At 37.7% G+C, this 13,849-nt stretch overlaps 1 protein-coding gene across 1 annotated transcript; it reads left to right on the top strand.

Annotated features, from left to right (window-relative positions):
* The first annotated feature begins 880 nt into the window (after positions 1 to 880).
* LOC117299233 (scavenger receptor class B member 1-like) lies at positions 881 to 13,575 on the top strand. Its single transcript, XM_033782709.1, has 13 exons — positions 881 to 1,124; positions 1,847 to 1,988; positions 3,388 to 3,545; positions 3,966 to 4,107; positions 4,735 to 4,941; positions 5,464 to 5,605; positions 6,924 to 6,993; positions 7,439 to 7,620; positions 8,294 to 8,412; positions 8,724 to 8,797; positions 9,375 to 9,426; positions 10,212 to 10,388; positions 11,416 to 13,575. The coding sequence occupies exons 2-13, from the start codon at positions 1,872 to 1,874 to the stop codon at positions 11,464 to 11,466; spliced, it is 1,491 nt and encodes a 496-aa protein (XP_033638600.1). The 5' UTR covers positions 881 to 1,124; positions 1,847 to 1,871; the 3' UTR covers positions 11,467 to 13,575.
* Positions 13,576 to 13,849: the final 274 nt, after the last annotated feature.

Genomic DNA, 13,849 nt, shown 5'->3' on the forward strand with positions numbered 1-13,849 from the left:
GTTGGTATTGTCCAGTTCATTTTGTTTTGTTTTTGTTGTCTGTTTTTGGTGGGTCTCCATAGGGGGAGTGAGACTGGGGTGCTCCACAGAGTTTGTGTACCAAGTAGAGGGCCTAAGAGGGGGGGGGGGGGGGTGGTCAAGCGAAAGTGGTTTGTGTTCTAGTAAATGACTCAGCAATAAAAGGGACAATAATAGGTCCTGCTTGCTAGAACAATGGGGAGTTGAACAAAGGGGACCATATCATAAAGTTTGTTTGTGTTTCGGTTTCTTTTTTTTCTTTTTTTTGTCATGGTCATTGTTATTAAGTGCAGTATTTTATCTAACTCATGACTGTCAACAATCAACACAGACTTAGACACACAAATTTGTGCGCCAAACTGGTTAATATTCGTATGCTCTTATCTTTTTCCGAATTAATAATACATTTTTGGTTGATGCGATTAGTTTTGTGATTATGACAATTTTTATCAAAATCTGGGGTCTCTGTGGTTCAACGTTTGAGGAAACTTGACAAATTTAAGCCTTAGGGTTGGTGCTCAATTTGACTTGGTAATTGGAATGATATCATCATCATCATAGAGCAAGGAACAGTCAAAATTAAAACTGGCAGCAATTCGGTTTGCATGCTCATACCTTGAAACACTTTTTCGGGGGTGCTAGGGCCTACATTCTGGGGGCTAAAAAAGGCTGAATTACCAAAATGTATCCTGCCAAGAAATCAGAAGTTTAGCTTTTCAAAAATACATTTGATAGATTTTCAATAAGCTGAGAGACTTGGCATTTAAAAAATAGTTTTGTTCATTGTGTTGTGGACCACAAAGTAAGTACAGCGCCCTCTATTGTTTCTTCCGATGAATTGTTGAACTGTTCAACTCGAGAACTAGAGGTCATTTTGAAAAATTATTACGAAACCTGTGTTTTGCATGCATGACAAGGCAATTCGAGCAATCCAAGGACTAAGTCAAACTATGTTTTTTCTTTGGTTAAACAAACCACCACCGCCTGACTGTGACCAGGTGGAGGCCAGATGGCGCACTTGTAACAAGAATTGTTTACAACTTTATGACGGCCGAATTTAGAGGGAGCGATCGTCTTTCTTTTCTGTAGCTTTGCCTTTGGAAAAGGTTTGTTTGAATCATGCGGATTATGCTGTTGTTTGTTGTTAATGTTATTGTTCAATTGTTGTGAAAGTAAGGGAAAAGTTTCTGTATGACGCCACCACTTTTTCATTCGATATGAATTAATATAGTATCTAATTTACCCGATTGATATATCCCTTTTTGTAAAAGTGAGTGAAAAAGTGGTGGCGCCATACGGAAAGTTATCCAAAGTAAGACCACCCATCCCACTTTTGTGGGGCTTTACCCCAGTTCTGCAGTTTGCAGACGTCACTTGTTGTTGCACTGAACATGCTGGACACCTTTGGTAATTCTCACTTGGTGTAACCTAGCCCACCTTGTTGAGCTGTTAATGGCTCCGCTTTTAACATCGGCCTCATCAATGTGTTAAAAGCGGAGCCATTAACAGCTCAACAAAGTAGGCTAGGTGTAACCGATAGCGGAACGAACCTAGGCCGTATCCCGACAATGCAACTACTGTATACATATATATTCATATGCATAAAATAACATAGTTGCAATCCTCCCTGCCGACAGCGCTACGCCGTCGGCAGGAGGGTTACATTATCGCAACTTAAAATAACATATCAGCGAAAATCTTTATTCAGTTGGTCATCGAAGTTGAAAGAGAATAATGATGTAACAGAAAATTAATCCCGCGGGTAAGTAAGAATAATGTTTGAAATTACATTTTAAAAGTATTGCGTGACCTTTCGTTTGTTTTGTAGGAGAGTAATAGTATACCCAGTCTTAATGGGTGGGACCAAGACACACTTTGCCTGTATAGCTACAGGAATACTTGTGGCTATTACCGGAGGTGCTTTGATACCTGTAATATGGAATGCTGTCAAACACTCCCTCATGACAAAGGTAACAAAACAAAATCTACAGATTATGTATTCTATTAAAGACAGTGGACACTATTGGTATTTGTCAAAGACCAGTCTTCTCACTTGGTGTATCTCAACATATATGCATAAAATAACAAACCTGTGAAAACTTGAGCTCAATCGGTCGTCGAAGTCGCGAGATAAAAATAAAAGAAAAAAACACCCCTGTCACACGAAGTTGTGTGCTTTCAGATGGTTGATTTCGAGACCTCAAATTCTAAATCTGAGGTCTTGAAATCAAATTCGTGGAAATTACTTCTTTCTCGAAAACTACGTCACTTCAGAGGGAGCTGTTTCTCACAATGTTTTGTACTATCAACCTCTCCCCTTTACTCGTAATCAAGAAAGGTTTTATGCTAATAATTATTTTGAGTAATTACCAATAGTGTCCACTGCCTTTTAACAAACCAGGCATAGGGGACACTGACTGTTTAAAAAAAAAAGTTAGATTTGAAAAACAAAAAATTGACTAGAGTGGAACTTGAACCTGCAATCTCTGGATTACCGTGCTCATGTGAGCTAATAGCCCTAATATTGACCCCTGTTGGTGGTCTCCCTAATTTGTCAATATCGTGACAAAGGTAACTAACAAAAATCTACACATAATTTACTCTATCAAGTAACCAAGCAGTCAGGCACAAGCGACACTGGGTAAATTTAAAACAATTTAGGGTTGAACAAAGAAAATTTACTTTAGAGCGGTACTTTTATCCTGCAATCTCTGGATTAACGTGCTCAACTGAGCTAATGCCCCTAATATTGGCACCTGTTGGTGGTCTCCCTATTTTGTAAATATCGTTGTTTGGTAATGTCAGTAAGAAGACATAAAACTTAACCTGAAACTGCTCTGTTGCCAGGGATCACACCCGAATAGCTTGTTGTGGCCAAGCGTGTCATGGCTTAGCACACCGCTTCAAGTTGTGGTGGCTTAGTCGCCACAATGTGGGTTCGAATCTCGGTCCTGGCACTTGTGTCTATGAAAAAGACACTTTTACTTGGCGTTTACGTCCTTATTTATGGATCCTGCTGAATAACGGAGTACAAGTACAACCTTGGAAGTGGCAGCAGAGGGACTGGGTACTTTTTGTATGGCACAAAACACAATGTCCACAGATTTACATTAAACTTACACAGTTTGAAGATAATGATGGTAGAAAGCTTCCATATAACATTACTTGCTGAGGTGCTGTAGTTTTTGAGAATGAGTAAAACAATGTCACGACAATACGTTTTACTGTTACGAAAATGATTTTCATGACTTACTCATTTCTCATAAACTACAGCACCTCAGTAAGTAATATTTTAGGGAAGCTTTCTACCACCACTATTTTCAAACAGTGTAAGTTTAATATAAGTTTTTGTTTGTTTTAACCTTGTAGCTCATGGTATTAGAGCCTTCATCTCTTGTGTACAACATCTGGGAGAAACCCCCTTTCATCATCTACTGGAGATTCTACTTCTTTGATGTTGTAAACTCAGATGAGGTACTCACAGGTGCTAAAGCAAGTGTGGTGCAAAGAGGTCCCTATGTATACAGGTGAGAAATCTGGGTTTGCTCTAATCAAGTGTGGAATATTAACTATTACTAAACCGTTACAATGTGCGTTACAATAGTGCTCTGGTCATTGGGCAAATAACATTCATTTAACCATTCTCAGCTCCCTGGGGAGTGTACAGCCCTCAGCTGCCATATGGCGCTAGTAGCTTTTTCATACACAATATCAACCTCTACCCTTGCAGGTACCCATTTATACCCTTTGGTGAAGAGAAGCAATTATAGTAAAGCATCTTGCTCAGGGACAAGTGTCATGACTGGGATTCGAACCCACACTCCGATGAAGAGAACTTGAATTGAATGCTTGAAACCACTACGCCATGACACCCTTCAATAATATGAGGTGATAATACAACATGTCTTTGAATACACAGGTTTACAAAGATTTATGCTTTCTTTTAGGCTTGAGATGCATCGGCAGAACTTGACGATAAACAGCAACAATACAATCTCCAATAAGCCGGTGTACAGCTACTTCTTTGAGCCAGAAATGTCTGTCGGACCAGAGTCTGATTCCTTCATGTCTGTCAATGTTCCCTTTGCTGTAAGTGATCACAAGAACCAAATGGGTTTGATCTAGCCTCAAGTTATGATGTTGATTTCACAAAGAACTTAGAACTAGTAGTCTTAACTTATGACTATTCTAAGGAGATATTAAAAACTCAAGGCTAGTCCTGAGTTAGAACGAGTAAACTCGAGATAAGAATAGTCTTAACTCTTTGTGAAATCCTACCCAGGTGGATTAACATCACAAACTTTGTTCAAAACCGGGGCATAGTTTCATATTAGGCAGATAATATTGCTACATAATTTTCAGCTAAGCAGAAATGTGCAGGGATACCAGTCACAACTGGCACATGTGAACTGTATTATGGTTGGTTACCTTAATCTGCTGAGCATAATTTTGTTGTGCTCAGTCACTACTTTTTGTGCTGAAGCAGCTTTATGAAATTTGGCCCTACCCTGCTAACAAGAATTTGGCTGGAACAATCATGAGGTGGCGTTGGGAGGGGGGGGGGGGTAAAATTCCCCCCAGAATTTCCTGAGAAATAGCTATAATGAGTGAAATGGGTTGTAGAAGGGTTTGGAAGATCAAGGGTTGGGGACTTTATTCCCTCCCTCTTCAAATGTTCTCATTATTAATTATATCCTTGAATGCTTGCGTTCACAGACAATCGCCCATCTGTTAGACACTCTTCCAATAGCAGTCCGAGAAATCTTATCTCCCATTTTTAAATACGGATTGAGTGAGCGTCTCTTTAAGAAGTTGACAGTCGAGGAGCTCTTGTGGGGATACCCGGATGAACTGTTGAAAATAGTCAGCAAGTTTGTCACAATTCCAGGCATGCCCAACGGAGAATTTGGCTTCCTTGTTGGGGTAAGTTAATGGATTTTGCTGATCTTCCCAACCTAATGAGAGATAATGAGAATGATTCCGACCTGTCATTGGTCACAGATGACCAATTTTCCATAAGATCAGGTTACAGGGAAGGACTGGTTCTTCACTTCACCACTGGTCACTTTCTAATTTTATCAAAACCTATTTATTAGCCTGTTTATTTTGATATAAAAACTACTGACTACTAATTCCCTATTGGCTTCACCACTGGTCACTTTCTAATTGTATCCAAACCTATTTATTAGCCTGTTTATTTTGATATAAAAACTACTGACTACTAATTCCCTATTCGCTTCACCACTGGTCACTTTCTAATTGTATCAAAACCTATTTTATATTAGCCTGTTTATTTTGATATAAAAACTACTGACAACCAATTCCCTATTCGCTTCTCCACTGGTCACTTTCTAATTGTATCAAAACCTATTTATTAGCCTGTTTATTTTGACATAAAAACTACTGACTACTTATTCCCTATCCCTGCCTCTTTCCCCTTTTCAGCAAAATGGAAGTGCCCACGATGAGTTCACCGTATTCACAGGTGGGGATGTGAGGTCCAAAATCAACCTTATTGAGAGTTGGAATGGAAACGATAAGCTGTCATGGTGGCATACCCGCTATGCAAATATGATCAATGGCACAGGTGAGGTCGGAGGAGCAAATGTCGAGTTCGTAAGAGAGGTTTGCATTAACACCATGTGAATATCTCTTTTTGAGTAGTGTCGGTTCTGAAAAGAATCAGTGGTTAACGACTTGAAATTTTGATCAGTATGCTCTGATCGTCTTCAGGAGAATGCTGGACTCTCTCAATCCAAGTCAAGCATTCTCCTGAAGACGATCAGAGCATACTAATCAAACATTGAATCGTTAACCACTGGTTCTTTTCAGAACCAACACTACTCAAAAAGAGATATTCAATTGGCAAATTATAGCAAACCCCTCTTAGTCATACTTCCCCCATACAAAGTTTCAAATCCTTCTTAAATGTGGATTTGATACATGAGTGCCAAGGAGGTTCTAAGAAAAGCCTTGAGATTGTTGTTATTTTTAATCCATGCATAAGTGTGATGTAATTCCAAGCCACGCCAATTTCACACAAACTGGCTCCAGTGATTACCAGAAGCTCACAGGTACTAACCTAGTTTCTGTGGGGATTTATGTCATGAAAAAAAGGGTCTTTGGGCTTTGCAAAAGTTGAATGCCTTGTTAGAAGTTTTTAGTTTCTGTCATAAGAATTGCACTTGAACAAATAAACGTATGCCCGTACCATCGGAGCTGGAATTAGTAGCAAAACATTGCAGGTGCAGCAGATTTACAAGGATAGCCTTTATCCCAACTCCTTGATTTCTCCAGCTCTTGTTTCTTAGTCTCCACCCCAAACCCTACACTGAACAGAATGACCTTATTCCTACCTCCCTGATTTCTCCAACTTTTGTTTCTTAGTATCCCACCCCATACCCTACAACAGCATTGCCTTAACAATAATAATATTCGTTTTTCATATAGCGCTTTATACACCATGTCTCAGAGTGCTGCCAACATTATTACCCTGATCACTGGGCATTTCATTTCTTAAACCATCTCGGCTCCCTTGGGAGTATACAGCCTGTGCCACCAAATATGTAGTCCACTAAGCTAAACCAACCACAAGAACCATCTCTGCCCTCACAGGTACTCATTTACCCCCAGGGTGGAGAGAAGCAATTATAGGAAAGTGTCTTGCTCGAGGCCACAAGTGTCATGACCAGGATTCGAACCTACACTCTGCTGTAGCACCAGAGCGCGAGTTCGGTGCTCTTATCCACTCGGCCACGACACCCCACATCCCAACTCCTTGATTTCTCCAGCTCTTGTGTCAGTGTCCCTGACCACCCCCCACCCCTCCCCACCGCATATCACACTTTCCACTCATTATGGGACTCTCATGTAATGTTAATATCATATGTTTTGTTCACCTACAGATGGTGTGATGTTTCATTCTTTTGTTACTGAAAAAGACACACTACATCTGTTTCAACCAAACTTATGCAGGTTAGAAACAAAAAGCTTATTAAATCTAATAACATTTCTCAGTGAGTTGACTTACCATTTGAAACGTTTAAACTGCTTGGGCTGTGGGGTGTGCTGCACACATAATTAAACACAACAGGGCCAAAGACTCTCAGAAAAGCAAACTTAATCACTGTACTAGCCAAGAACCCAATGGAGAGAAGACAAGGAAAGAAGATGCCGGAGGAAAACCCCAGAGAATTATTTCAGGGAAAACTCACACAGTCAGGTAGGGACTGAAAACCTAATCCACATAGTGCCCCTGGTGGGATTCAAACGGGGGTCCCAGAGGTGGAAGGCGAGGAAAGATGCCCGACCAACTTGTGGATCACAAATTCAGGTCATACCCAATTTTTTTTCCCCACCTCTTAACATGTCTGATGTTGAAGCCTTTGTAGCGCTCACTTTCCACGAAATTTCATTCCAGATCAATGCCATTTGTCTTTGACCGTGAAAAATCCGTCCGTGGTGTACCTCTGACGAGTTTCTACCTCCCTCCGACAGTGTACCAAAACAGTAGTGATTTCCCTTCAAACGCTGGCTTCTGCGATGCTAAGACCGAAGCCTGCGGGCCCTCCGGACAGATGAGAGTTGACAAGTGCAGGTTTGGTATGTAGTTGATGTTGTTCTGATTCTTTTGTAACAGGTTGATGGTTGTCATTATCATCATCATGGTGATGTCTGTGCGCAAACAGCACACAGGCCTTGCTCATTGGCTACAATTTGTTCGTTTTGTGAATTGTTCATTTCTATTGTTAGGCATATTGAGTGGCTTGGAGATGTTGCTTTGTTTCAACACCAACCATCCCCAGAAAGTTGCTGTTGGTAGGTTCGCATATGTGCTCCACCTCTACGATAGGGTTCATGGATGTCATGGAGAGGAACAAAGTCAAAATGTATTGTTCGCTTTGGCACGCTCTAAAAATCTTGACCGCTTATGTTACAACACAGGGATCTGAATGCAGACTTTTAAAGTCTGCCTGTTGAAGAAAACCAGCTGTTAATTTTGTCGACATAATGGTGTACTAGGGCTGTAATCACTGTTTCTAAAAGCTCTAAGAAGTTTAACCCAAGGGGTTTCTAAAAGGTGGAAATGCCAACATTTCAAACTGACCTTTCTAAAATGTGGGTCCTGGTTTCAGACTTTTTTGTCAGCAATGACTCTTACCAAGAAATATAAATCTTTTATACTCCTTGGAGTTCCTTTTTCCAAGTTCTTATCAGCAAAAACATCAACCACATATCAATTAATCAAGAGATTCAATTCTTGTATATTCCTCAGGAGTTCCTACTTCAATATCCAACCCACATTTTCTATATGGAGACAAATCGTTGATAAATGGAGTTTACGGCTTGGATCCAGACCCTGCCAAACATAAGAACTATTTTTCGGTGCAACCTGTAAGTATTCACTAAAACTCACTTCCTTTTTAACTTGTTTCAGTAATCATTCTAGAAAAGTATTCGCATATTTGTGGATGTATATTTTGTTACCAAGTGCAGCTTTTTATATGGAGTAGCTGAATTTGTATGCAGTTTTAATTATGTTGAAGTTCTTCAATAATTCAACCTTTGCATTTCCCCGTTCACTGACACTCAAACAAAGCTTCTGTCTGCCCAGGATCTGACGTTTGGGTTGTAAAATTGCAGAACAACAAAAAACATTCTGAACAACTACTCAACTGCTTTCTCACAATGCTTTTGATTTGCAGATATTAGGGGTAACATTTGAGCTGAAGTTTCGTCTTCAACTGAATCTGTTCCTAGACAAAGTAGCTGGAATAAGGTAATAATAATACGTAGCTTCCATATAGTGCTTTATCACACCTGAAATGCATCTCACAGCTCTCATTATTTTACAACATATGAAAAGCTATGTTTGAATTATGAGACCCTTTTATACAGCTTGTTATAAGGGTTTACAAGGTGATGTGGTGCAGTTCAATATCTTAGGGAAATTTCTCACCCAATGTTTCTGCCCCCTGGCAAATTAACATAGGCTGAAAGAGGTTGAACCAAAAGAGGACGCTATCAGAAGAAGTTTGTGCACAGTTTGCCATAGGGGGAAAGAACTTCTGCCACACCGGTAGTAACCATGCAAGAAACACTAGAGCAACTGCTTCTCTTTGCGATAAGTGTACAGCCTTCGATTTTACGAAACTCTTCCTAACATAAGACTAATCTTAGGACGAGTCCCAACCCTGCACTGTACCATGCACACCTTAAGATTAATCCTACGTGTAAGTAGATAAGACGAGTCCTAACTCTTTGTGAAATCGACCCCTGGGTTCTTTTATATATGCATTATACAACACAGAAGACCTACGACATGTTTTATTTGTTTATGCACTTATATTTTTCAGAGACATGGAGAGTATAACGCCAGTTTATTTCCCGATGGTGTGGTTTGAGCAGGTAGGATAATTTGTTCTTAAAGTATGGCTTTTGCCTTTTGCTTTCACAATTTTCAGGCATTCAACTTTAATGAACATTCGTAATCTTTCAAGAGACCATTCATTTACGCCCCAACACTTGAAATATTGTTAATTTGTTATCGCAATTTCTTTCAGTAAAAAGTCTTGAAAAAAAATATATACAAAGCAGAAATGTGGTTTTGCTCTACAAAATGTAGATACAATGTTCACATGGGAAATATTGGAAACTGCAATTCAGACCACTACCTTTACTTTGACCTTTGTTGTTTGAGCTCAAGTAGGTCAAATAGCTCCATGGTCAAATCTCACAGTTGTCTGCAGCCCACTATGTGCATTTTGGTACAAAAGTAAGTCGCCACTATGGTGTCTAAAGGGTTCAGAATTCAACTTGTACTTCACTTGTAAAGTAATTGACCTTGAAGTGAAGTTTGAAGAGCACTGTGTTATTGTACAATGCATGCTAACACTGTGATATGGTCCAAGCGTTGTTCAAGTGGTTTAGAACCATCAAATTCTTACTAAGTATCTTGTACACAATCTAGGTCATTGCAGAACCTGTGTGCATATCTGCTGTGCGCTCAAAGTTTGCGTTACTTCTGAGCTTACACATGTTGGGTGTAATTTTGTAATTTTAACCAAAATCACCATTTCATCGTTTCAAATTGTGAGATGTTTTGTCTTTGAAGAAAGTATTAAAAAGCCAAGACCAATTATTATATTGGTTGATTTTTATGAATAATATGTTTTATTGATTCATTCTTCTAGTCGTTCGAAGCCAATGATTGGATGGTGAATACATATTCAAGTAACGTTGGTGTACCTACACTGATATGTCAGATAGCTCAGTACTGCCTGTTAGCCATTGGTGTCATTATTGCTGTGCTAAGTATAGTAGCCATCATCAGGAAAAGAAGTAAATCCGGTCATGAGAGACAACCATTGGTAAGTTATTAAAGGCACTGAACACGTTTGGTAATTGTCAAAGACCAGTATTCTCACGCGGTGTGTCCCAACATATGCATAAAATAACAAGCCTGTGAAAATTTGAACTCAGTTGGTCATTGAAGTTGCAAGAAAATGCTGAAAGAAAATACACACTTGTTGTATAAAATAGTGTGCTTTCAGATAGGACCAGAAGTCTTTTATTATTTTAGTGAGAAATTGCTTCTTTCTCAAAAACTACATTACTTCAGAGGGAGTAGTTTCTCACAATGTTTTATACTTTACAACTCTCTGTTGCTCGTTACAAAGTAGGGTTTGATGCTAATTGAGTAATTACCAAACGTGAACAGTGCCTTTAACATTAATTCTTGATACTTTGAAGGTAGGGTCATACTATGATAATGACTCAGAAGAAAGTCTGCTTTTTCTAAAGAGGGTTTTGGTAGTAAGCATCCAGTGAATTTATTTGTGTGAAATGCCCCCGTTGAATTCAAATCAACAAAAGTTTGTCAAACAATTTGAATCTCCAAAGATTGCCCGAAGGCAGCTTTTGGAGATTGAGAATTCTGTGGTGTCCACTTGGGAGTGCTTGCTGTCATCTTGCAAAACATGGATGGGTTCTATGTGGTATTCATTTTACTTCAGTCTGATTTCTGTCTTGTTTGTTTTTGTTATTGGAGAAATTAGCCAAATTAATAATTCATTTAGTACAAAGCCTGTAATACAGCCCTTGTACTAAATAAAACAGTCCTACTTGATTCAAGGGCCAAATATCATTTCTGTTATTAACTACATTCTTGCTATGTTGATCCTGTCAATACTTGTCTATGCCTTTTTTTTCATAAAGTAAGTTTACATTATATTATATCGGATGTGTTGTCACACAAACAAATCACTAAAAAAGTAACCAGACTTAAAATTTCTCAGATTGCTGAACCCTAGACAGAAAACTATGATACTCCATTGGTTATTATCAAATACTTGTCAGACTTGAACACTTGTATTTTTTGTTCTTTTGTATTTCTAGCTTTCGCCTGATCATCAGATCAACCACACTGGGAATGTAGAGAGCATCTAACAGTGTCTAACAAAGATATCTTAAAATAACGTCTGTTCTAGAATGCAGAAGGTTGTGATTTTGAATCCAACTGGAGGTGTATGATGACTCATCGAGAAAGCATCAAGTAACCTGTTTCATTATCAAAAACATCAAGGCTGTAAAATGGATTAGCTTTTTAAAAAACCTTAACCTGTTTTTGTCCAATATTTGTATTATAAACACTGGGATTCTTTGGTTCATGTTGGGATTGAATAGCATCATTAAAAAACAGCCCATTACATATCAAGCCATCTTTAATTCATTTAATTTCCTGGTATTTTTTTGTAGTCAAAGTTTGTTCAAAGTCACCCCAGGGTTTGGGCTGACTTTGAACAGCCGATTTGAATACCTGGTTTTCCAATCAATACATCTTTTAGGGAGTAACACTGTTACATTTGGACAACAAAATGGGTTTTCTAACTCAAAACAACTTGAACAAAAGCATGAAAAGCAAAAGGCAATGAATAACACAGAAGAACCATAGTCATTTTATATACTCAAACATCACCCTATAGGAATATATAGAAACATTTTGTGAAATATTAATAAGTAAAAGATATTACATGAAATATTAGTTTTACCATGTTGAGTAATAAGTCACGCTCGGTCCAAAGCCACCCCTGTTTAGGGTGCTGGATAAAAATTGAAATCATATTGTTGTATTTACTCTATGCAATAACCGCATTAACCAAATTTGTTAAACTTTCACGAAATCATGTTGAAAATTGTTGAGATCATCCTATGTGTGCTAACTTTTTTTTTTCTGGAAACAAATATTTGTGTTTCTTGCCAGTGTGAACTATGGAATCATATGATGATTAATTTTGAACGAGGACATTTTTAATCCTACACTTTATATCTAACTAATAAGAGGAAAACACTTTTTAAAAGTATTTTCCTGTTTTGGTTTGATATCTCAGTGGAATCTTAGTAGGTTGAACGTCTTACAATTAAAATCAAACACCACATCATTTTGTGAAGGTGTAATTTTTAATGTGCAAAATGGGTATATTATATATAATAATTTTTTTACCAAAGATAAAAGAAAAGATGTGTTTGGGGGAGGACGATGTTTCCCCTGCCTAACTGTATCATTATTTGGTAATTGATATTTATGTGTATGTTTACAGCCAAGTTGTTTTGTCCGAAATAGGAGTAGTGTGACCATTCTATCTATACCAAGTATTTAAACAATTTAAGATCTGCACTGCCAGTGATTTAGTTGGTGAAACATTTATTTCACATGCTTTTGATCTACATATAAAATATTCTCTCTCTTGGAATTTTGTTTATTTTTATAATTTTTGTATTTTTTAAGTTTAGTATTTGATACTAGATAGCATTACTTTGTCCCCTGAAATCGTGAGGTTACATAAATGAGTAGATTTAGAGTCAATTTAGCACCCCTCTCACCATCCGTATCATCATCATCCTAACCTTAGGGGCAGCGGATATACCAATTACATCTCTGGAACAGCTATGCAACCCCTTCACATTAAAATCTTAAAGATTCACTGATTCACTCATTCAAAAAGTCTCTAAAAACTCACCTCATGTAGTTCCTCTCACTGAAATTTCCTTCGAACCCTTCCCTTTTTTCTTCTTTTTTTCTTTCTTTGTTACAGCTTTATAAGTTTTTGTTATTGTTATTATTACACTTATTATTATTCCATTGTTGATTTAATTCACCAATAACAATAGCTTCATCCTGTCACCAAATGCTCTAACTCCATGCAATTCGGACACTGCCTAAAGGTTGCACCCAAGGCATGAAGTTTCTATTTTTAAAATAGAGCATGATGATGTTTTCAAAATGGCTGTTTTGATACTTTTGCATCAGTGTTTACATGAAAACAGTGCCTGACTTTCAGTAAAATTAAGGTAAACATGTTTAAACTGTTTTTTTTCAATATGTTTTTGTAAGCTTATAAATGAAACACTTTTAATTTTGAAGAATTGAAAGTACAACTGTGATTTATCTACCTCATTCTTAATTTTGTAAAATGTTTGAATTTTATCACACAAAATTTGTAAATCTAAATCATGAGTAGATGAGTGAATATTAAAACGTATGAGAAAGTGAGGCAATACTTCTGTACTTTATAGTACTTATTTTTGAATTATTTATGATATGTATTTTTTCTTATCATATTTAATAAAGGGGAGTTTCTTTTTGTGTTTATGATAATAATAATAATAATAATAAGACTTGTAATGCGCACATATCCACCCTGCTGGGTGTTCAAGGCGCAGTAAAACCAAAAACAAAAACAAAAACAAAACACAACACAAAGAAAAACAGACACAACAAAATTAGTCATTGAAAACCTGTGACATAAGATAAGTTTTGAGAAGAGACTTG

This window comes from Asterias rubens, chromosome 1, assembly GCF_902459465.1.
Source record: "Asterias rubens chromosome 1, eAstRub1.3, whole genome shotgun sequence".
NCBI classification, from domain to species: Eukaryota; Metazoa; Echinodermata; class Asteroidea; order Forcipulatida; family Asteriidae; genus Asterias; species Asterias rubens.

Excerpts from the sequence above, each read along its gene's own strand:
- LOC117299233 (XM_033782709.1), top strand. The coding sequence starts at position 1,872 with ATGGGTGGGACCAAGACACACTTTGCCTGTATAGCTACAGGAATACTT. Across the intron at positions 4,108-4,734 it reads CTGTCAATGTTCCCTTTGCT|ACAATCGCCCATCTGTTAGA; the intron begins GTAAGTGATCAC and ends TTGCGTTCACAG. Across the intron at positions 8,798-9,374 it reads GACAAAGTAGCTGGAATAAG|AGACATGGAGAGTATAACGC; the intron begins GTAATAATAATA and ends TATATTTTTCAG.